Source organism: Etheostoma cragini, chromosome 7 (assembly GCF_013103735.1).
Source record: "Etheostoma cragini isolate CJK2018 chromosome 7, CSU_Ecrag_1.0, whole genome shotgun sequence".
NCBI classification, from domain to species: Eukaryota; Metazoa; Chordata; class Actinopteri; order Perciformes; family Percidae; genus Etheostoma; species Etheostoma cragini.
In genome coordinates, this window is record NC_048413.1 from 14,079,404 (window position 1) to 14,101,495 (window position 22,092).

General features: G+C 39.4%; 1 protein-coding gene across 1 annotated transcript in view; it reads left to right on the forward strand.

The window, feature by feature from the left end:
• Positions 1-22,092, forward strand: part of LOC117948036 (chemokine-like protein TAFA-2) — a 77,486-nt gene that overhangs the window by 34,397 nt on the left and 20,997 nt on the right. Inside the window, exon 2 of the mRNA XM_034877473.1 lies at positions 2,110-2,210. Coding sequence (XP_034733364.1) covers positions 2,111-2,210 — 100 coding nt within the window. The 5' untranslated portion in view covers position 2,110. The remainder of the gene's footprint in view (positions 1-2,109; positions 2,211-22,092) is intronic.

The following is a 22,092-nucleotide window of genomic DNA, read 5'->3' on the forward strand; positions in this document are numbered from 1 at the left end:
GGGCTTCACATCAAGAAATCTAAAGACAAAAATCCACTCTTGGAGGTGCAAAGTCAAAGACATCAATACGCAATACAGAGTAGTAGTGTCAATTGTTTATGGAGTAGAACTCAAGTGTTCCCTACAAATCTACATCCTACCAACTACTCAGATGCACCAACTTCCTGTTTATTTTAATGTTGACATGGCATCTTTAAGCTAAAAAGGGTTGTAAAGTTTCTCCTAATTTTGTCTTAGTCTCACATGTTTGCTTTTGCATCGAGAGCCACCTGCAGTTATGTATTCACACTTGTTTGAATGCCCTCCAATATTCCATCCAGATTCTGTATAGTAATTATATTCAAAATGTGGATTATTCCATCTATCTTCTCTCCCCAAGGATCATCTCTTTCTCGCGCCAACACACACAAACACACACACACACACACACAGACACACACACACACACTTACATCTTCCTCATAGCAGTAAATAGGATGGTATTGAGACATTAGTTAGAGTTATAGGTTATGGGGGGCACCTGGCCACTATAGCAAAATATTATAGGGCCCATAGGCGGATGATACCACTTTCTGCCTATTTGTGATACACATCCTGGACACACAAACAAACACCAACACACACACACACTTAGCTTATTGACAAAACACAGTTTCCCTGGTGGAGAAAGACAGTGTGTTTGTCTGTTGTCCAGGTTTCCGTCCTACTCAGTGCTCAGAATACCAAGTGCTTTAATCATATGCCTCCCTGCTCACCACTTCAATGCAAAGACCTGCCAGCATTTGCAAAAAGAGAGGCACATGATCAAAAGATTGTGTGTATTTTATGTGTGTTTATTCATCATTGTTTGCATCCTATACCTGAAGTAATATAATGAACAAATAAAATCCATTATTAAAAGTGCATTGCTGACTAATAATAATGTTTTATTATTAGTCAATCCTTGGTTGGTTTAGTTTTTTTTTATTAGACTGTTTTTATTAGCCTTTTGTTCTTTTATTATAAAAATCCATTACTGTTTTCTTTAGAAGGTTTATTGTCTTGTTTTTGAATTTTTGTGTGCATCAGACAGACATTTGTCAGACCTAAGAAGGGTTGTAAAAGCTTTGCAGGGCTTTGGTTTGGATTACAGTACTCTTTAATCTCAACATGTGCTATGTTACTATCCAAATATACAAACACGTACACAGTAGTTAATCACTGGACAGCAACGATGTAGACCATATCAACAGAACTAGGCTCATCTTTGTTTTTGACATTGTTTTCCTGTTCGCTGCCAAGATAGAGAATTAAACAAAAAGTTTCCAAAAACTACAAGTAATGATAGTCTCGTAACTTCCTCCCTCTGTTTCTCTCTCTGAGTCAACATCTCCCCTTCTGTTTTGAATTTATTCGCAGTAAACAATAATTTTCTCTGTGTAATATTCTTTTCTGCATTGCAGGGTGTGTGTGTATTGTCTATGTGTTTTATCTTAAACAGTTGTTGAAGGTTTAAACATTTGTGCTTTAATAAGACAAAAGAGTTTACAGCCAAGCAACTGGCTCTGTGAGATTTAGCTAAATGTTTACTATGTTAACAGTCTTAGTTTAGTGTGTTACAATGCTAACTTTAGCTAATTAGCACTAAACACAAGGTACAGCTTAGGCTTGTGGGAATGTTATTAGTTTTGTAGGTCATTAACCAAAGAATTTTGACCTGGTGATGGCGCTATATGAAAAATAATAGAATCACCAACATTACTAGAATTAGATCTGGAGGGAACATGAATGAATCCATCCAATAGTCGAGATATGTCACACAAAGCCACAAATGTCAATGTCCCTGTCGCGCTAGAGTCAAAGTTGCTTACATTTTTTGAATCCATTGTCTACAAATGTCTGTACAAAATACAAAATTGTGTTCCAATCAATGAAGTAGATGTAGAGATATTTCACGGTCAATGGATCACCAGTCATTAGGATTCATCTTGCTAGCATGGCTAAAAAAGCTGTAATAGGGACCGATCATACAGTATCTGCATTTACATAGACTTACCACCAACAGTTGACAAAAGTCATGTAAGGTACAATGTACTCTTGTTTATGTGTGTTTTTGTTTCTCTCTGGCAGAATGCGGGAACGGGGCTCTAGCATTTGCGGAGTAGGTGTGTGGAGCCTACTACTGTCCCTCTGTCTGGCCTCCCTCACACAAGCACACAGGAGCCACACAGGTAGGTAGATGTATATCCAACCATGTGTGTGTGTTTGTGTGTGTGTGTACAGTACATATTCCTGTCACTTCGTCAGTGTCTGTGGGCAGCGTTCATGGTATTGTATATATATAGTGCATTACCACTGCAGGCAATTTCTTTTCACGTGTTGTAAAGTTGGAATGAATAGGCCGTGTGTCACCCAAATGCAGAGGTCGGATTCACAATAAAATACAAGACCACAGAGGCGGGTTGCCAGAAAGAAAACACAACAAGTTATTTAATAAAAGGAAAGGGAATATGAGTAATCCAACAAGAAAGGTCTTCTCAGTTCAGGGGCTTTCACGTCTTTGCAGTCCCCATCAGAGAGGCGCGTCTTTCCAAAATACCTGTAGGTTACAGCACACATAGCGAGCATTAAGCCTTATGGATTAGAAATCCCTGGCTGCTTGATACCCCTCCCATGTGAGCCAAGTGACTGAGTCACTAGCATGATTGAGCCCAGAGGCCTCTTACTGCTTTCCAGTTCATTTCTCATGTGAAGGTTGGGTATCTTTGCCTCTCGGCTTTACAATGATCACCTGTGTGTGACACCAAAAATACCTTCCTTTGGGAAAAACAGCTTTCAGAGAGATGTAACTGCTACCTATATATGAATACAAAATGTATGTTATGTGCCAGAGGTTGTGCTGTTTACTTACATACAGTTCTGAGTTGGAAGTATGAATATGAACGCCTATGCGTGTCTACGTACTGTATGTGAAGCTTTTAATGTTTTGATGGACTAACTGTAAATAAATTGACAGTTTAAAAGGTATCCCTCTCTAAAAACAATGCTATCCAATACAATAAACGTAGAATAAATCCAATCTTCGTGAAACTTCCACTCGGTGGCCAATTTATTAGGTATACCTTTTTACAGTCCATTCAAACACAACTGATGGTATTGTACTGGACTGCATTATATTCAGAGGTACTTCTAATATTCTGCCCCTCTCTTGTATGTAAATATGGAGGATAAAAAATAACCACCTCTCATTCATTGTACTTGTAAATGAAGAAAAAGAGTTTAAATGAATTTGTTGTGGGACAGGGAGCCTGTGGAGGTGTCATTACATTATACTGTACTAAAAGATATTTTAAATAATTTGTCCAAGCACATTATGGAGGTGGATAAAATCAATCTGTCTGTCTTTTGATTAAAAAAATTATCAAAAACCCATGTGTTAATTACATGAGCTAAAATTGCACCTGAATCCATGTGGTCCTCTTCCAAGTCACTTTTGCAACAAAGATGCAGAATCATTACAGACATGGTCAGCAAGCCAGTAAATGATATTTAAAACCTGCTCCTTCAGACTCGTGGAGCAAAAAGAAGACAGAACCAGGGATGTGACTAACATGCTAAAAAACATATCTGACCAAAATAATAAGTAATGTACAATGACAAATCACCTAAGGATAGGACCAAAAAGTGATGATAGTAGATCTTGTCTTTGGTTTAACTACATATGAAAGGCAGAGATGGCCTGGAAATGTTAAGTTCCGCCTTTGGCTTTCGTGTTGTGATAAAGTGATGTGCACTAGCTGCCCTTCATCTGAGCTGCTTGTCTTTGTCATTGTCTTTGTCATTGACAACATCACTGATGCCAAAGATAGTTAAACTACAGTCAGTGAATTGTTTGTCTCAACATCTGCCTTGGACTGATGTTCCATTAGTGGATGACTCAAACGGAACATTATTGATGAGTTTGAGTCTCTTTTTTTAATTCTTTAGAAAGAACACAGCATCTCAGACGGATCACGAGCGTGTCCTTTGGCATTCTTTTGTTGTTATCACTACTCGGAGACAACAAGTGTGTGAACAGTATGTATGTCCTTGCTGAAATGCGAGTACCTACAACCACATCTTTGTGAGTGTGTGTGTGTGTGTGTGTGTGTGTGTGTGTGTGTGTTCTGTTTGTGTGTGAGATTGTCTCTGCTGGTGTCTTACTGCCAGGCATTATCTTCTCCTCTAAGAAAGAGATTTTTGACAAGGCAAGGACAACCATTTTCATAAATAAAAGGATAGTGAAAAGACATAAAGAAAGGACGGAGATGCTCTCTTATTGTTGTGCATCATCAGGCTTTTAGTGAAGTGCTGAGGTCTGCACAAAGCAACGAAAACACTGAAACTACTGGCTGAGAGACATGAATGCCAAAGTCACAAGATTTAAAAAAGTTTAGCAGTTTTGCCTTTGTGTCATTGAAGATTGTGTCATGGTTTTTCTGTCATTCTATCCTCTGAAATAGTGGCAGTAATGCTGGTGTCAGTATTTTAGTCTGACACAGTGTTGTGTGTGTGTGATTGGGCCTGTGTTCTGTTAATGGGTGATTGATTGTAGAGTAAGTTGTAATTAGGGAGTTACAGCGTTATCCAGTTGCAAGTTGTCTGAGTCGGAAAAAACAGACAAGTAATCAGATAATTGCTAAATACAATCCCTTAGGTCACTCCAAGGTTGATGCTCACTCAGACACACACACACACACACACACACACACAAGCACAAACACACACACATGCACACACACACACACACATGGCATGTAAGTAAAACGTAATTGTAACATACTTGGGCTGAGGGACTGACTTAAGTCATTCAATTCAGCTCTCATGGAAATGGTAGCATACTGCATGACTTGACATGACTTGCTGCCATTACATTCTCTCTCCTTTTTTCCTTCCTATAACTTAACTTATTTGTAGCAGTGTTAATACCAAATTTAATTTACATTTTTTTAAATTTAAACTATTTATTGATCCCCAGTGGGGAAATACAATTTACACTCTGTGTACACTTCTGTTAGAATCACTACACACAGCCGGAAATACACACACATGCTCACGACCTATTCATGCACAAATGGAGAGATGTCAGAGTGAGTGGGCTGCCAGCTGGACCAGCGCCCTGAGCGGTTGGGGGTGCCTTGCTCAAGAGCACCTGGCAGTGCCCAGGAGGTGAAGTGGCATCTCTAGTGAGTATGTGCATTAGGGCTGGGTGATACATTGAATTCATTCAGTTGAATATTATATTTTTGCACAATGTTTTAATTGTCTACATCTTGAAAATCAAGTTACTATTAAGATGCACAAAACATTGTAGTTTTAGTTCAAAAGTAATGTAGATTATAGCTGTCTACATAATTTCTCCTGAGTCACTACAATCTGTGAAGTGAATAGTTACAATATGTGTGCATCTGCCGCAGATTATTAAACTGTCGTGACGCCAGGTGTCTAATTGACAGGAGTAGACAGAAGAAAAAAAAGATCTGAGCTCAGTTTGCATGTTGTCTCTTGGTAAGAGGTGAAGCCAAACAGCTAACTGCAGATATCGTGATTTTAAGAACCTCCAAAAACTAGAGCAAAGGAATTGTGTGCAGATTTTAATGATCTGTTTGTGCTAAAACTGATGATTATTGTCCATGCTAATTTAACTGAAAGCCAATAGCTATATATTAATCTGTATTTCTTTTGATATGCAACGGCCTTGCAGGTGGTTCAGATCTATTATTGTTGTTGCTTGTATTTCACATGTATTCCTAAATACATACAGCATGTCTCAATCATGTTTTAGTGTTCCTGCATTTTGCAGGGGAAAACAATTATTTTTTACTTTGTGTGTATGTGTGTGATCTTGCCACCAGCTCAAGAGGTGAGTGCTGACAAGACAGCTGTGGCAACCTCAGGAGGAAAGTCGATGGGGCTGAGAAGTGGCAAAAGAAGTTTCAGCATTCGTATGTGTGTGTGTGTACGTGCCTGCCTAGCTTCTGCTCACCTTTTGTTCTTCAGATTTTTATCTCTCAGGCAGAACAGAAAAAGATGCCTCTCCTTTGCCGTCCATGCCTCTCCATCTGTTAAACCATCCATTCTCCTGTCTTTTTCTCTTATTCACATGATTTATCACTACAGAACTGAGTGAAAATTACAGGATTTATACCTAGACCAGAGGGCTCTGACACTCTTAGTGGACTACAGATCTCCTGCAATGAAGAGATCTTATTTGTAGAAAAAGGTCTTGGCCATGGTTAAACGTTTCAGTGGATTTGTCAATAATCTTGGAAAAACAGCTTGGCTTAGATTTTGAAGTAAAGCAGAACGGCGATTATGTTGATCACTTTACCACACACTGTTGAGTAATTGATTCTCAGTCTATAGGCTGCAATTCCCATACATCGACACTGATTAGAGGCTGGTAGGAATTTAACTTACTGTGAAAGGCATTCCATCTGCCAAGTAGGAGAAATTGAGATGTAAGGACAAATACAGTATGTATAGGTATGCTAAGATGCATGTGCTAAACCAGTCTCACACAAGCTCAGAGGGACATGTGCAGTCAGTCAGGCACACACACAGGCCTGCAGTAAATGCACACAGTATGACACACACAAACATACCAACACGCTTACATGCTTGCCCACTCTAAGAGGCTCTCTAGTGGGATGCACAGAGACAGGCTGTCTGCTTTCCTTAAAGGCTACTCCACAGTAAAGCTGCACTCCATGTTCGGTGTACAACATGGCTACATATGGTAAAAAATGTTCACACTGACAAGCATTCCAGCTTTTCTACCACCTTAAATTCATCAGTTAAGAGATGGAGAGAGCATGTTTATGTTAGTGTATGTGAAAAAGAGAAAGAATAAAATCCAAGCTAAACAGTGAAGAGTTAGACATGTGATCAAAATAGCGATTTTTTTGTCACTCAGTCTAGTAATTCTTCATGGATAAACCACCACAGCATGCAGAGGAATTATGTTCATATTACATCTCACGATTTAGGTTGATTTTATCTTGAGTGTTAATGCAGGAAGTAGTAGGAGTGTAGAGATCTGGGTGGTGAACAGGAGGTACATCCAACGTACATTCAGGAGACTGGAGTTAATGTTCACCTTTTTATTAATAGTAACCACCATCTTCCAAGATGTAGTTTCCAATAATGAAGAAAGCAACAATTGTAAAGAAACGTTGCCAAACGAGGGTTGCACGTGACCTACAGACAAGTTGACTACGTAGCGCGGTTGCTCTTTCCCTCACCCCCAACTTTTACACATTATCCATCCACCTCGCATTGCTAACTTAACAACTCTTTGCCACGAGTCTCCGTAAGCCCCGTGTATACGATGGTTAAAGATTTGAGAATCAAAATAGGGTTTGACCCTCTGAAAGACAACGAAAAGCTTCATTAAAACTAGCCTCATCGTCCACGATAGCTACTGCGATGAAAGAGCAGCAAACCTTTATTGAGAAACAGTTTGCGAAGTGTGAAGTACAACTGGACAACATGAAAACAGAAGTAACGATGAACTAAAATGAAATGAAGAAGCTGAAAATGGATCACAAAGAGCTTACCACTCAGCTGGCTAAATCCAAGCAGTCTTTCCAAACAGGCTGCAAACTCGAAGCAAACTCGAAGCAAACATCGTGGCGCTAGAGGACAGACCCCGCAGGAATTATGTTTGCATTATCAACCTGCCAGAAAAAGTTGAAAAAGGTGACGCAGCGGACTTTGTTTCATCTTCTCTCTCTAAATGGTTCCCAGCCCTCAATGATGGGAAGATGGAGGTGATGCAAGTTCATCGTATAGGTCCAGAGCGCAACACCGGATCCCGCACCCTGATCTGCAAGATGCTACGTGACACAGACCGGGGCCGCATCTTGAAGGCAGCCAGAGGCTCTCGGATAGAGATTAGCGGCAAAGAGATTCGCCAACAAACTACCGAATTACCTTCGCTTCGTACCTTATTCGAACAAGACTGAGCTAAATGAACTCACTTGAAAATTAATTCTAATTGAACAACTCAGCAGGGGGATGGCACAGGGGGAGGGGGATGGCGCATCAGAGGACAGTAAAAAGAAAATGGACGCAGTCAGCATGAAGTTGAACAACAACAGTATGAGCTGAATTTCAAATTCACAGGGCTAGAAAGAATTATTATTTTAATGGCTCGAGGCCAAGTCACCTGCTCTCTCTTACTCTGCAAAAATGTGAAAAATGTTCCAACATTACAGCTATCAGGTCAGACCAAAAATTGATGACTTCTCCCAAAGAAATCAATACTGCTCTCCAAAATTTTTATGCAGACCTATACAAATCTGAAGCAGCATTGGATAAAACTAAAATGACACCTTTTTACAAGATTTGGAGCAAGATACGCAAGATGATGCACAACGCCTCGGGCAGTCACTCTGACTGTCTTGAGAGGTGCAATAGCTGGAATGAAAAAGGCAAGTCTCTGGGATGGGATGGAATTCACCCCAGAGCTTTATCTCACCTTTTGGGAAGAACTGGGACAATACTTTTTACCCATGGTTCATAAAGCTGTTGAAGTTGGTGGCTTTTTTAATGACATGAATGCCGCCTTGATAGTTGTATTGCCCGAACCCAATAAAGACACCACTAAATGTGGGAACTCTAGACCATTGTCTATCCTCACTGCCAAAATAAAAGCTTTTTTGCCCGTATACTGGCCTCGCGATTAGAACCCCACATAACTACGTTAATTAAGAGTGACCAGACAGGCTTCTTGAAATCACGACTTGCTTCTGACAATGTACGGCGTCTGCTTCAAGACATTCATGCTGCCAAGGATATTCCCTCTTCATGTGCAGTATTGAGCCTTGACACAGAAAAAGCTTTTGATAGACTAGAATGGGAATACCTGAGGATGGTTCTACAGCACTTTAAGTTGAGTTCAACTTTTATTAATAACCCATCTGCAATTATAAACACAAACGGCCCCTCACACAGAAAATTCGTCAACACCCGATTATTTTCCCCATAACTTTTAACAACAACACACACTCCATATTGCTATATGCTGATGATATTTTATTAAATTTTGATAGAGCAGCCATATTATTACCTAATATTTTGGATACTTTTCACAAATTTAGCTCTCTATCTGGTTATAAAATCAATTGATCCAAATTGGCGCTTCTCCCTTTAAACTCTGAATTGAACCTGAGCTCATTACCTCAGCACATCCCCGTGGTCAAAAAATGTAGCTACTTGGGGGTGGACATTTTTCTTTCATTGGCTAATACTGACAATAAAAATGTTTGGGGCGTCTCTAATAAAATTGAGTGGGATCTCAATAGATGGTCTCACTTGACAAAATCAAGCACGTGTGTCTATTGTTAAAATGGATATTTTACCACACAATTTCTTTTCTTCAAAGTTGCCCTTCCCACCTCCAATTAATCACTGGAGGGGGGTCCACTCTTTGGTCTCTAAATTTATTTGGGGAGGGAAACGGCCACATGTGACGTTAACAACACTACATTGACATAAAACAGAAGGTGGTCTTTCTGTGCCTAACTTTAAACATTATTTTCTGTCATTTGTATTGAGACCACTCACATTTTGGCTTAACCCCAATTCTGATCCCCGTTGGAAACCTATAAAACAGAACCTAGGATACCACACAGACTGGAGGATCTGATTTAGTCCGCTGTCCCTTTGAAACGAGCTAAGCTGCGGCTTGGTCCCATAATGAGTTTCCTCTTATCAACATGGCTTATTGCTGAGAAGGAATCTAAGAGTACATGTACATGGCACCTAATAGTCCACTCTTCAACAGCTATTCCCTACACACTGGGGGGGGTCTCATTCTCATCCCCGGAATGGAGCTCTAGGGGTATACATGTTTTAGCTGATGTATATAACAAGAACGAGCTTTTTGACTTTAATGATCTGAGACTGTCTTACCAATTGCCTGGAACATCTTTATTTCTGTAATTTCAACTACGATCATCTATGAAAGCATATGGAATACCATGGGGTTCTCCTCTTACTGCCCACTCTTTGCACTCCATTCTGTACAATAGAAGCAGAAAAAGAGGTTTGGTTTCCCAAATATATTCACTTATCCAGGATGCCTCTTATAAAACCCTCCCTATCTTACATGTTTGGTCTAGCGATCAGGAAGGCTACAGTCACTGGACTGGGATAAGATTTGGTCCTCAATTGTCTTTGCTTCTAAAAACCCAGACCATCAACAGATCCATTTATTTATATCTACAGGTTTTACCTCCTAGGAGAAACTTTCTCATGAAACGTTTAACATCTCCAATCTGCACCCTCTGCTCATATGGACTTATAGGCTTATACATGCATATGTATAGAGAATGCAAGGACGTGAGGCTTGTTTTGGGGTGAGGTCTGTGCTACTAAATTTAATGTACTGGATGTCACTGCACCATGTTCTCCCGCTGTGCTACTCTTGAATGATACCTCCTCACTAAAGATGACATGTTGGAAAATACGTATGCTCTTCACAGGCATCACTTCTGCCAAGACGATGCTGGCTTTATGCTGGAAACCTCCACACACATACACACGTTCATATGGAGCTATCAGTGGCAAGAATGCACAGTGCAGTAGGAAGTTGTGCTATGTTGTCTTGTGGTGCTGAAGAAATGAGGTTTCCTTCTTTTACCTTCTTTTTTGGCAACACAGCGTCTTGCCAGTTCATGGCTGTGACATTTGAATGATGGTACCCATCTCTATGTGGCTGTGTTTGTGTATGTGTAAAGAATGCTCAGACCGCGGGCACATTGGTACTAGACACTGTTGTGTGTATAATAAACTCTGTTAAGCTTTTCAGGGCATTTCAGGTCTTCATTATATAAGACAGCTGAAGTTGTGAGAGGGGGAGTGACACGCAGCAAAGGGCCGCAGGTCAGAGTTGAACCTGCGACCACTGCCACAAGGACTGAGCCTCTGTACATTGGGCGCACTCTGTGCCAGGTGCCCCGTTAAGCTCTTCCTAAGACGGTAAATACATATGGTATGTCATTTGTTACTTAAAAAAACAATATTCAAAAATTCAATACACTACAATTCTTGACTTGTGGCAATGTAAAGATAAGCTTTTGCTATTCACACAATAAAGCAGTTCATATAAACATAAATAACAGAAATTGCCTTCATTAAGTGTCATAAACCTCCATTCAATATGAAGAACACAACAAGAGATAAGAATTACAGCTAGGGTGTTAAAGTCGCAGTAAAATGGCAGTGGGATTGATTTGATCACTTAAAAGTGAGTGTGACTTTTACAGCATGGAGTCTTTTGGGAACCTCATTTGTCATGGGATACTACGTGCTATACTGCTGTGAGGAATGTTTGCCTCCATCCTCAACCACCGCACCTGTGTTGCCAGATCAGGTGACGGGGACCGAGGGAGAAATTAATATATTAGACTGTAAACCCGCATTGTTAGCAATGTTTTTCCAATTCATAGGAAACACACACCTCAGACCCATACTATTGTTGTGCTTGCTACTACTCACCAGCTAATAAAGTCAAGTGTAGTTTCACAAGAAGAGACAAGGTAAGGCAAGGCCATTTTATGTGTAATGCACATTTCAGCACAAGGCAACTCAAAGTGATTTACTTGAATATCAAACATTAAAAAGCAAAGAGCAAAATAGGGATTAAAAATAAAAAGAAAGATGTTAACAAATACAAAATGTAATACCAATTAATACTCTAATAAAAATCCAAGAGAAAAATGTACAGTTCCGTATTAAAATTTAATACAAAATAAAATACAAGAATAAAATTCACTGTTCAGTAAAAAAAATGAAAGAAAAGCAACATCAAACAGAAAGGTCTTCAGCCTTGATTTAAAAGAGCTGGGGCAGACCTGCAGTTTTCTGGTAGCTTGTTCCAGAAATGTGGAGCATATAATAAGTGAATGCTGCTTTTCCTTGTTTAGTTCTGACTCTGGGGACCACAAGCAGACCTGCCCCAGATGACCTGAGAGGTCTGGGTGATTCATAGTGCACAACAGATCTGAAATATATTTAGGTCCTAAGCCATTTAGGGATTTGTAAACCAGCATAAGTCATTGAGGCACAGGAGCCAAAGTAAAGACTTTAGAAATGGAGTGATGTGATCTACTTTTTTTGGTCCTAGTGAGAACTCGGGCAGCTGTCTAATTCATTTTTTAGGGAGACCTGTAAGGACGCTGTTACAGTAGTCAAATCTACTAAAGATAAAAGCATGGACAAGGTTTTCCAAATCCTGCTGAGACATAAATCCTCTAATCCTTGATATATTCTTAAGATAGTAAAAGGCTCACTTTGTTATTGTGTTAATGTAGCTGTTGAAATTCAGGTCTGAGTCCATCACTACAAGAAGAGATTATGCTTTGTCTGTTGTTTTTAACAGTGCTGTTTAAAGCTGAGCGCTGACATTCAATTGCACTTCCTTCGCTTCAAAAACAACCAGTTGTTGATTTTTTCAATGCAACAAGTCAGTTTATTTTCTATAGTCTCTTGGCGTTAAAGTAACATATAGTTGTGTGTCGTTTGCATAGCTATGGTGATTTATCTTGTTGTTTTCCATAATCTGAGCCAGTGGAAGCATGGGGATGTTGAACAGAAGAGGTCTCAGAATTGACCACTCTGTAGGTAGCCATAGCTTTTGTTGGAAATGTCATTGTTGTTCAGAGCAGTTCAACCAATAACAGGGTTTCCCTTACAATCTCTCAGATGCTTTCATCTAAACAAGATGCCAAAAGATGTCCAATTATCCAGTATTCCACAAAAAAGAAAAGTTTGGCCGAAAGTCCCCAAAACAGATTTGTGTATCCTTTGGAGGGGCCTGATCCTCAGGTTTGAAACCACTGGACAGAACTACCTATACATTTTTAAAGTAGTTAACACTTTAGTGGTAATATAATCGCCTTACCCAACGCCACAACCCCATGCATCTGTATTCTTTTGTTTGAGCTGTGCTGTTTCTCCATCTCCACTTTCCATGTCTATAGCTGCAAAGACACACATACATGTACATACACACCATACACAGTCAGGAAGCATAATAATAGCTTGAACCCACACAAAACTGTATACTCTTGGCAGTGTAAAATGTGATACTTTTCTATATTTAAAATATATACTGTATATATACAGTACATGTTCACACTGCCCCCTGATGCGCTGTATGTAATTTAGTTCAGTACACACTAAGTCATGGAGGTTATTGTCACAACACCTGCAAATTAATGTAATTTTTTTTAATCATTTCTTATTTTTACATATATGAAAAGAATGATACTGTAGGCCTAAATATCTTAAAGTGGGTAAGTGATTTTAAGTGTATGTGAGTGAATATTGGCATGCAAATAAGTTTCTATGTCCCATTCATTGTCTTGATGAACGGTACGGCCTTCATGCAAATGCATCAATTTGGCTAAAAGGAGACGCGGAGGAGAGCAGAGGCATAAATTGGCGCTTCTCCTGGTAACTGAAAGAGGTGATTTCTTTGTGAAAAAAACATCGATTTAGTTTTTCTAAATAATTTTCCGTATGACAATAAAGTAATGTGCAGAATAGAAATTTAGGATAAGTTAAGGTAGGAGGGAAACATAGCATTACCAATGACAGATTTGCTGCTGTGGTGAAAATACATTTTGAAAGTGCAATTCTGTTGTACACTTAAAGGCAAACTTTCACAGTAATTCATAACTATACAGATACAATATGGTATGAGAAAAACAATGGAAATTTTCCTTTACCCATGAGGAACAAAGGACAGAAGGTCTTGTACGCTGTACAGATTGTAAGGCCCCTTGAAAGAAAATTTACTTGACTTGATTGAGATTGAAAGTAGTTTTATGTGGTCCAAACATTCCATGGTATGTTTATACATTACAATTTTGCTCCTAGCAAAACTTTGCTCATTATCAGAAAACAATTACAAACAAACATTACATTGTCACACTGGTTTCCACTGAAGACGCCATGATCTTTTTCCTATTGCCTTACAGCAACCAAGATACCTGCTAATTACGATTTCCCCATTTGTTCATCATTATGGTTGTTATATAGCCCCTGGCTTTCTCTCGCTTGCTCTTCTTGTCTCCCTCACTCCACTTCAAGTGGTGTTGACAAATTCCAAGGAACTCAATTTGCATAACCTCCCCTTCGCCAATCAACGTGTCCTTGGTAACGCATGTTTTTCTTTGACCGTGATGTATTGAAGTATTAGGTTCCAGTAGTGTATTCGAAAACTGGCTAAAAGCACTTTGACCTTTTTATAATCTAACACAGGAAAACCATCCGTGTTTATTCTTGGTCAGACATGTTGCCATTGCATATTCAATGTGGACATGAGAAAAACAATATAATATCTCATGTCTGTCAAGCAGATTGCCTGTTTGCTGAAATATTGAACAAGAGGGTCACAAAGCGGCCAAAATGCCTTTCTACAAGGGGAAAGTGTGTTTAAAGTTGTTATTTTCCACCAAGTACAGAATATGAATATCTATGAAAGTAGAAAGGTTATGCCAGACAGCGAGATGCACTCTGCTTGGAGTCAGTATGATTCATGGCTTATGCCTGAAGAATCAGGTCGACAGATAAACAAAAGCGGACTGCGAGGGTGTGATTGAGTTACTAATGATGAGCCATGTGCTGTGAATATGTCTATGTGTATGTCTTCTGCATTAGCCATTCAAGTGATTCTATACAATACATAGGTTCATAAGATCAAAAGGCAGAAGTGTATCATTGATTTACATGTCCTATACCTCAAAGTCCAAGAATTTAAGAAAGTAAAATAATGTAATGGAAATGAGCATTGTTTTTATTGTTAAGGAATCCATTATCACATAAAAGATGATGATAAATTGCATCAGTTATTTAGCAGATATTATGTATATTCACCACTTAGTTTGGCTTGTCAGGATGCTCACATTAATTTGACAGGTTCATTGACATGCACAAATTCAATTTTTGAGCTGACAATCTTAGAAAGGCCTCGGAGAAGACGCAGAGAAGGGGATTCGCACAATGCACTCACAAAATGTCAAACCCTTAAGAGTTAACAGTAAAAGCATTTACAACATTCGGGTGCTATGGCCACTGTCTGAGTATGTGTTTGCACTAATAGGTGTAAATGGAGAGTTTCCTCTGGCTACACAGGGAGATTATCTCATCGGGGCCCTCTCATTGCATTCATTAGTGCTAATCGTTACCTGTTAGCTCCCCAGCCAACCCCGCATAGACCCAGCCTGGTACATCTGTATGGTTTATTAACACTTGAGCTTTTATTGACTCTGCCTTTGGTTAAGCCAGTACGTAGAACTAGGACTTACAACAGTAGTGTGGATTAACATTTTGGCAGACAACCACAGGGAGCCACAATTTAAACAGTAATGACTAATTGGCCTTGATTGCAGTTTTTACAAGTCATAAAGTCACGTTCTTGTATCTTTTGGTCTTTGATTTTGAAATTCTTTTTCCATCCTCATTCCGCTCCCACTCCATTTCTCTCTTTTGCCCTCCGTTTCACATTCTCTCTTTCCTCCTCTTCTTAACTTTTACTTTATTTCACAGCTATTAAACCAGGAAATTTCAATCAGGTTGCACAGCGTGAATTTCTGCAGGGGCAGGAGAGGAAGAGTGAACTTTTATTTAATGCAGCTGCTCTTTCTTTTCTCCTCTCCACCTCCACCTCGACTCTCTTTTCTTCCACAGCTGAACTCAACCTTGGCGCTTTATAGTTTATGATTCAATTTCCAATTTGTCCTCCAGAGGTATTTGCCTGGTGGTTGGCGCAGCGGTTTTGTTCTTATGTGTTTGTACAATACTATCCTTTGGTATTCATTGGAACACAGTCTTACGGATATGTGCATTTGAATTTAAGATTCCATGTCTGCAATTCTTTTGGCACTATTTCAAATGAAATTCAAATTGAGATGGGAATCAAGGAGAGGCGGGCCAGCAAGGAGTGATCCTTTGAAATTTGTACAACCAATACATACCATTTCTTTTTATTAGAGTCAAGGATGACCAGAGGAGCTTACTTTGGGACTTGGAGGTTGTTGATTCATCACTGTGAAGGAATTTACTTCTTTAGGCTAAAAGTAATATGCAATAACAGTTTAACTCTCCGTCTCCTAGGGATGACTGGTCGGTGCAGGTGGTAAGGCTGGGCTGTTTCCGTCTTTTAGGATACCAAGGTTGTAAGAGATAGGCTGCTGTTTAGGGTCTAGAAGGATTTTTGAATGTAATACTTTACACCAGGAAGTAACCTTTAGAGTTGGGTGGCATTACACAGCGGCTCACTTGTACTGCATATTTCTATCCTCCTTGATCGGATTTCAACAAATGTTTCAGTGCAATTAGTTAAGGTCACCTGAAACTTCTTCAATCCTAAATTCAAGATTTCCTTCTTAATCGCACCCGTCAGACAGACCACCTTCCTTGTGGCAGGGTGTAAATTACAGTGCGTTTTAACCACCACAGAAGAACAATATGTTTTGTATTTTACCAAAACTGTGAGCTATATCATCTCCTAACTGTTAAGATAATTTATCCCTGTTAAATGTTTTGTGACTAGAATACATGTTGCTTGGTTGTAAATGTACTGTATCATAGTTCTCTACAGTAGGCACATGCCTCGTCTGTGTTTCTTTGACATTACGAGTATAATACAAAATAGTAAGAGGCATTTTATATTCTTTCTGTAGTGATCAGCATTATCAAAGTAAACTGAAAATTGATTCTTATTTTCCTCAAGGGGCTTAACAATCTGTGCAGAGCAAGAGGCAGAATGCATTACAACACACATGATGCACATTTATGCTCACATTCACACCTACAGTCAATTTTATATTCCAATTCACCTAATCTCCATGGATTTGGACTGGGAGTCAAAACCAGACACCAAAGAGCACTCTACAAAGACAATTCGTAGAGTTATTGTTCATTATTTGTATAGTTCAAAATATGCATTGAAAAACATGACTCCCTGGATGTTATTGCATAATTTGCATAAGCACATCAAAGTTTTTTGCTCTGGTACCTTGGGGGCCATTTGACCCCATTTCCCTCCCCTTTCATTACCCATGTACAGTTTCTGATTCACAATCTCTGGAGATTCTGCAAGTGACCAGATGTTTGGCGAGGGAACCAATGGCTGGATGTTACCTTTCGAACCATTGAAGATATTTGAGACAGGCTTTCAGGAGAGGCAGGAATCCATCCAAAGCTTTTGTTTTCCTGGCCATGTTTATATTTGTACCCAAGAAACATTTAGATGGATTAGTGCCATTACTGTTTATTGTGTGCACCATAACCCAGCAACATTTATTTAGCTATATTTACCTTCTTTTGTTATATGTTTGTGGCTCCCAAGTGTTGCTTGCCTTCTGTTGGCTAGATCTAAGAAGGAATAGCCTCTTTCCAGAGTTTTCCCAGTAGAGTTAGTACGCTTGAAGCTATGTGAATAATGAATGGAAAATACTTATCCTATATAGGAGCTTCATATATAGTATGTCTGCATGGAAAAATGTAGCCAAGTTCATGCTTTCATTTTCCAAAACAATCCATTAGAAGCAAACCTTCAGGAGTGTTTCCATTAGCCTCATGCAGAGATAATGGACCATCACTGTTAGCAAATAGCCGACGATGCAGGAGAAATCTGTGAACTAGAAAAGGTTGGTGTTTGAGCATGTGCTAAAAATGAAATAAAGTTACCAAATGTGGACCAAAAGAGGGCTGAATACACAGTTCAATATAAAATTGGCACCAGTTGTGATTGCTTTACTAAAAATATGATGGGGAACATTTTTGCTAGTTGGTTAAGCATTGTGAACAATCCCACAGAATGTGGTCTCCAATGTAGCATGTAGCATATTTTAGTAGATTAGCAGTGCCTCTATCGTGGTCGGTTTAATGCCAATGTTGATATAGTAAACAATATGCATAATGGTGTTCTGTGTGCGTGCACTGTGGAGAGTAGTTTTAGTATTCTTTACAGCAGCTCCAGAGCCATGCACTGATGGATAGGGTGCTCTTTACTTTACTGATGTACTCTGATCAATGCTGATGCAAGGGAAGAGAGTGTGGGAGAGAGAGAGAGAGAAAGAGAGAGAGGTAATGTGCTGCCTCTGCACATCTCTCTTCCTCACTGTCTCCCGCTCTCTGCCAGTCTTTTTGCATTAATCCTCTCCTCTCTCGGTGAGTTTCCCACTCTGTTGATTCTACCAGTATCTGCATATTCTGCACTCTCACCAACATCATCGCCTTAACTGATATGACACAATGTTTCCTTGCATTGCATATGCTGCACAGGACAACTTTCATCAGATTACTAGATTAAAGATTAAGCACAGAAAGTTGAGGGTGTGAGATAATGTGTGTTAATGCAAATCTGTTTCCGGCACAGGTCTTTTAAGAGGACACAAACATGTTTGTCTAACTGTCCAGCCTGTCCTCTCATGTTGCCTAATGTGGTTAAGAGGCTTTTATTTTTAGTCTTTTGCTGTTGTGAGTTAAATAAAACAGCAGTAATGCAGCTTCACTAATCCTCTCACACAACTAATCCTAGCAGAACACCACTGTAAATACTCTGTGGGCTGCTTTAAAGCACAAATCACTCAATCCCTCACTGAGCATTTTATGCTTATTTTGGTTCCGATTAATAGAAATTCTTATGTTTTTCATCTAGGAGAGAGATGTCCGTGAAATAACTGTACTTCTTCTGGGACTTATATGTTGTGTTTGGCATTTGTGTGTGTATTTTGAAAGTATCCGTGTACTGAAGTGTGCTTTAGCCAGCACATGCAGTGCTCACTGTGAGGTAAATACAGGCTCTAAATAAAGACTGTGTGCTTGAGAGATATAGTCACAGAAATTGATTTGAGACAAGTTTTAAACACGTTTTAGCCTTTAAACATGCTCAAAAACAGGCTGTGACCTGACACCGCAGTGGAGCCAGGAGAGCAGCAGTTCAAGAGTTCAAGAACTATTGTGCATGTGCACAGGTAACTATGCAACAGTGGGCTCTTGAATTGTTACCTGCTGCAGGTGCTCTGCTTTCCTGGCTCCACTGTGGTGTCAGGTTAAAGCCAGTTTCTAGATCAATACTAAGGACATTACAACGGCAAATCGTTTTTTTGTGGAAATAATACATTTTGGAATATTGCACAATAGACTAGAGTGGACTTAACCGGACGACAGGAAATAAACAGAGGTATGGAGTTACACAACTTTTATGCCTTTCTTTCACATGTACTGCAGTCATATTTGCTGTGTTCCCTTGGAAGGAATCACTGCACATGGTTAGGCACTTGTAATGACATTTGGATATTTTTTAGGCTAAATATACAAAACTTAAAACTTGCCCTGTTTAAACCTGTTGCATGCTAACTCTAGCAGAAGGATAACATTGTGTAGGCAGTACCAATTGTTTTCATTTTTCTTGCTACTGACAGCACTCCAAATTTCCAAACAAAGACGTGTTGAAATTGACAGAATACTCCTTTAACTCATTCATCTTTTTTTCTGCATGTTGTAGCCCCAGGGACAAATAAAGTATCTGAATTAAGCTGTACAGTGGCGTCTCACTCTACCAACAAGTGTTATCCATCGTTATACTACTATAACTACACGTTGGTAATCCAACTGTGTACAAAAATGTAATTACGAGGACAGGATCAAGGAATACCTTCTTGATTATTACAAAAAAAAAGTTGCCTTTAATAATTGCTCTTATTAAATTACAGATACCGCTTCAAATGATTACAAATCAAAAGTACCTGCCAGCATTTGTTGTTTTTGCATTTAAATGTTTAAATGTTTGCTTTTAAATAACCAAGATCCCACAACATTGACATTCTTGTATGTGTGAATTAGAGGTGACTTGGAGATGTGAGGGGTAGGGATTAATATACAGCCGTATAAAAGTGACTCTTTTCCATGTCCACTTTAGTTTCTCCGCTTGTACTCTAGTAACATTTGTGTGGTCCAGGTAGCTTTGCAAAAAAAATGGTTGTCATTCGCAAGGCTACTTTTACGTTTATACTTTAAGTGAATTTCCCAGTCTGTATGTCTGTATTTTGTTACTTTTACTTGAGTGAAGAAGTTAAATCCGTACTTCTACTTTTACCAGAATATTTTTAAGTATCTGTACGTGCCACCTCTAAATAAATATGTAAGCAATGTATGCACACAGCTTTCCTTGGATCCCCTGAAGCTGTTTTCAATTTGTACTTTACAGAAAAATAATACAAATGCTGTAGAAAATAAAACAGAAGAAACAGTTAAATATGTATCAAATAAATAAATGCTTTTGTATTTTTTCTCTCAAAAAGAACCTACCACTGAGCTCTATCTCCCCTTGTGGGTCTGAGCTGCCTGAAGCACATACAAGATAGTTGCTGCGCTACAACAGCTCTGGTGTGATTTCCTTCAACACAATGTTTCCATCCTTCGATTCACGGCCATTCTAAGCCTCTGATGTTGTGATGCTGTGAAAGCCAAAAGGGATAGACAAAAACAGAAAGTCATTTGGGCAATGCCCTCCATCTTGTAAAGGCTGTGCACATCCTGCTCAGGTTGATGTACAGTTGAGCACCATAAATGCACACACAGTGCTGAGGAGACATCTAATCAGGCTCAGATCTATTAAATGTTAGTCTGGCTATCACCAGACCAAGCCAAGCTCAATAGATTTGAGATTGAGCATTGGTCTGGGGAGTCTCCTCTGTATTTTCTCTGCACAGAAGGCATAGTTCAAATGACTCTGTACGCAATTGGAAAGTCCTTTAACCAATCAGACTAACAATCTGGGTGTCGTACTTTGCAGAGCGAGCTTTTACCAAAGCCGGTCGGTAGTGAGGCGAACACATCCGAATTTTGGATGCGAATCCAGGCGAATTTTGTAGAAATTTTTCCAGGGAAAATTTCTGTTATGTTTTAAGAGAAAACTTGCTTTTGAAAGGTTTTAAAATAGCAGCAACAGCGGTATCAATGGGTTGCTGTTGCTGCGCTTCGGTAGTCGACATGTTGAATGTAAAGAAAAAGCTGCTTGGTAGCTTGTCTATTGGCATTGTGTTAAAGCCGCCAATAGCGCACAAGGTGGCAAAGCAAGTTTGTAATTGCTCCTCGCAGAATTGTGAACGGAAGAAGGAGAATTAAATGTGCAGGTTTCCAGACCGAGCTGCAGGGCGAAATCAGTCGCTGGCAGACTGGGCGTGGTTTACCCAGTCTAATTAAATGTCCCAGTAGGCCGTGCCATGGAGCTAGCTGGAGCTGGCTCACTGGCACGGTTGTTTAAAATTTTGTGAATTGTGCTTTTCATTCTATGATATGACATGTTTCTATGATATGTCAGCGCGCCTGCTGTGAGAAGGTGCAACAAACTAAATCTACTGGAGAATGAGAAAGATGTCAACCAAGTTTAATTTGTTCAGTCTTATGAAGAGGTCTACTCAGGGAACATACAGTAGGTGATAACATCTGTGTGGTGGATCCTGGGTGTGAGGAGATTTCCGGAGTGGTAAAAGTTCAATCAAACTGAACTCAAAGTGAACATTGCGGGCCAATTTGCAACCAGAAGCAAATCTGTGGCATTGAAAAGATTGTGTGAAGCACAATCTGGGCTGGGTGCACCTTGAGAAGAGGTCTATTTAAGCAAAATCAGAGAAAATACCTGTGTGTGTTATGTAAATCACATGCTTTTGGACAGTAATTACAACATAACTACTGATGACAACATTCACCATGTGAATGTGGAGACAAATATGCAAACAATCTTACTTCTGTAATTGACAATGACCCTCTAATAAAGTCAAAATAGCTTATCTAGTGTAACCAGGACAGCTGAATGAAAATATAATATAATAATATATCATATTTTTTCAAAAGCTGAACATGCAATATGCAGAACACAAATGCCCAACTAAACTGTACAAAATGTCATTGATGCTCAGTAGGGGCTTCTCTTGACTCAATGTTTTCAGTATGATTTTGAATGTTGCAGCAGACACTTAGAGTTTAACTTTTATCCTGCTGCGTACTAATAGCCCAACTATGAAGGTTCTTCAGTTTCCTTCCCACAGA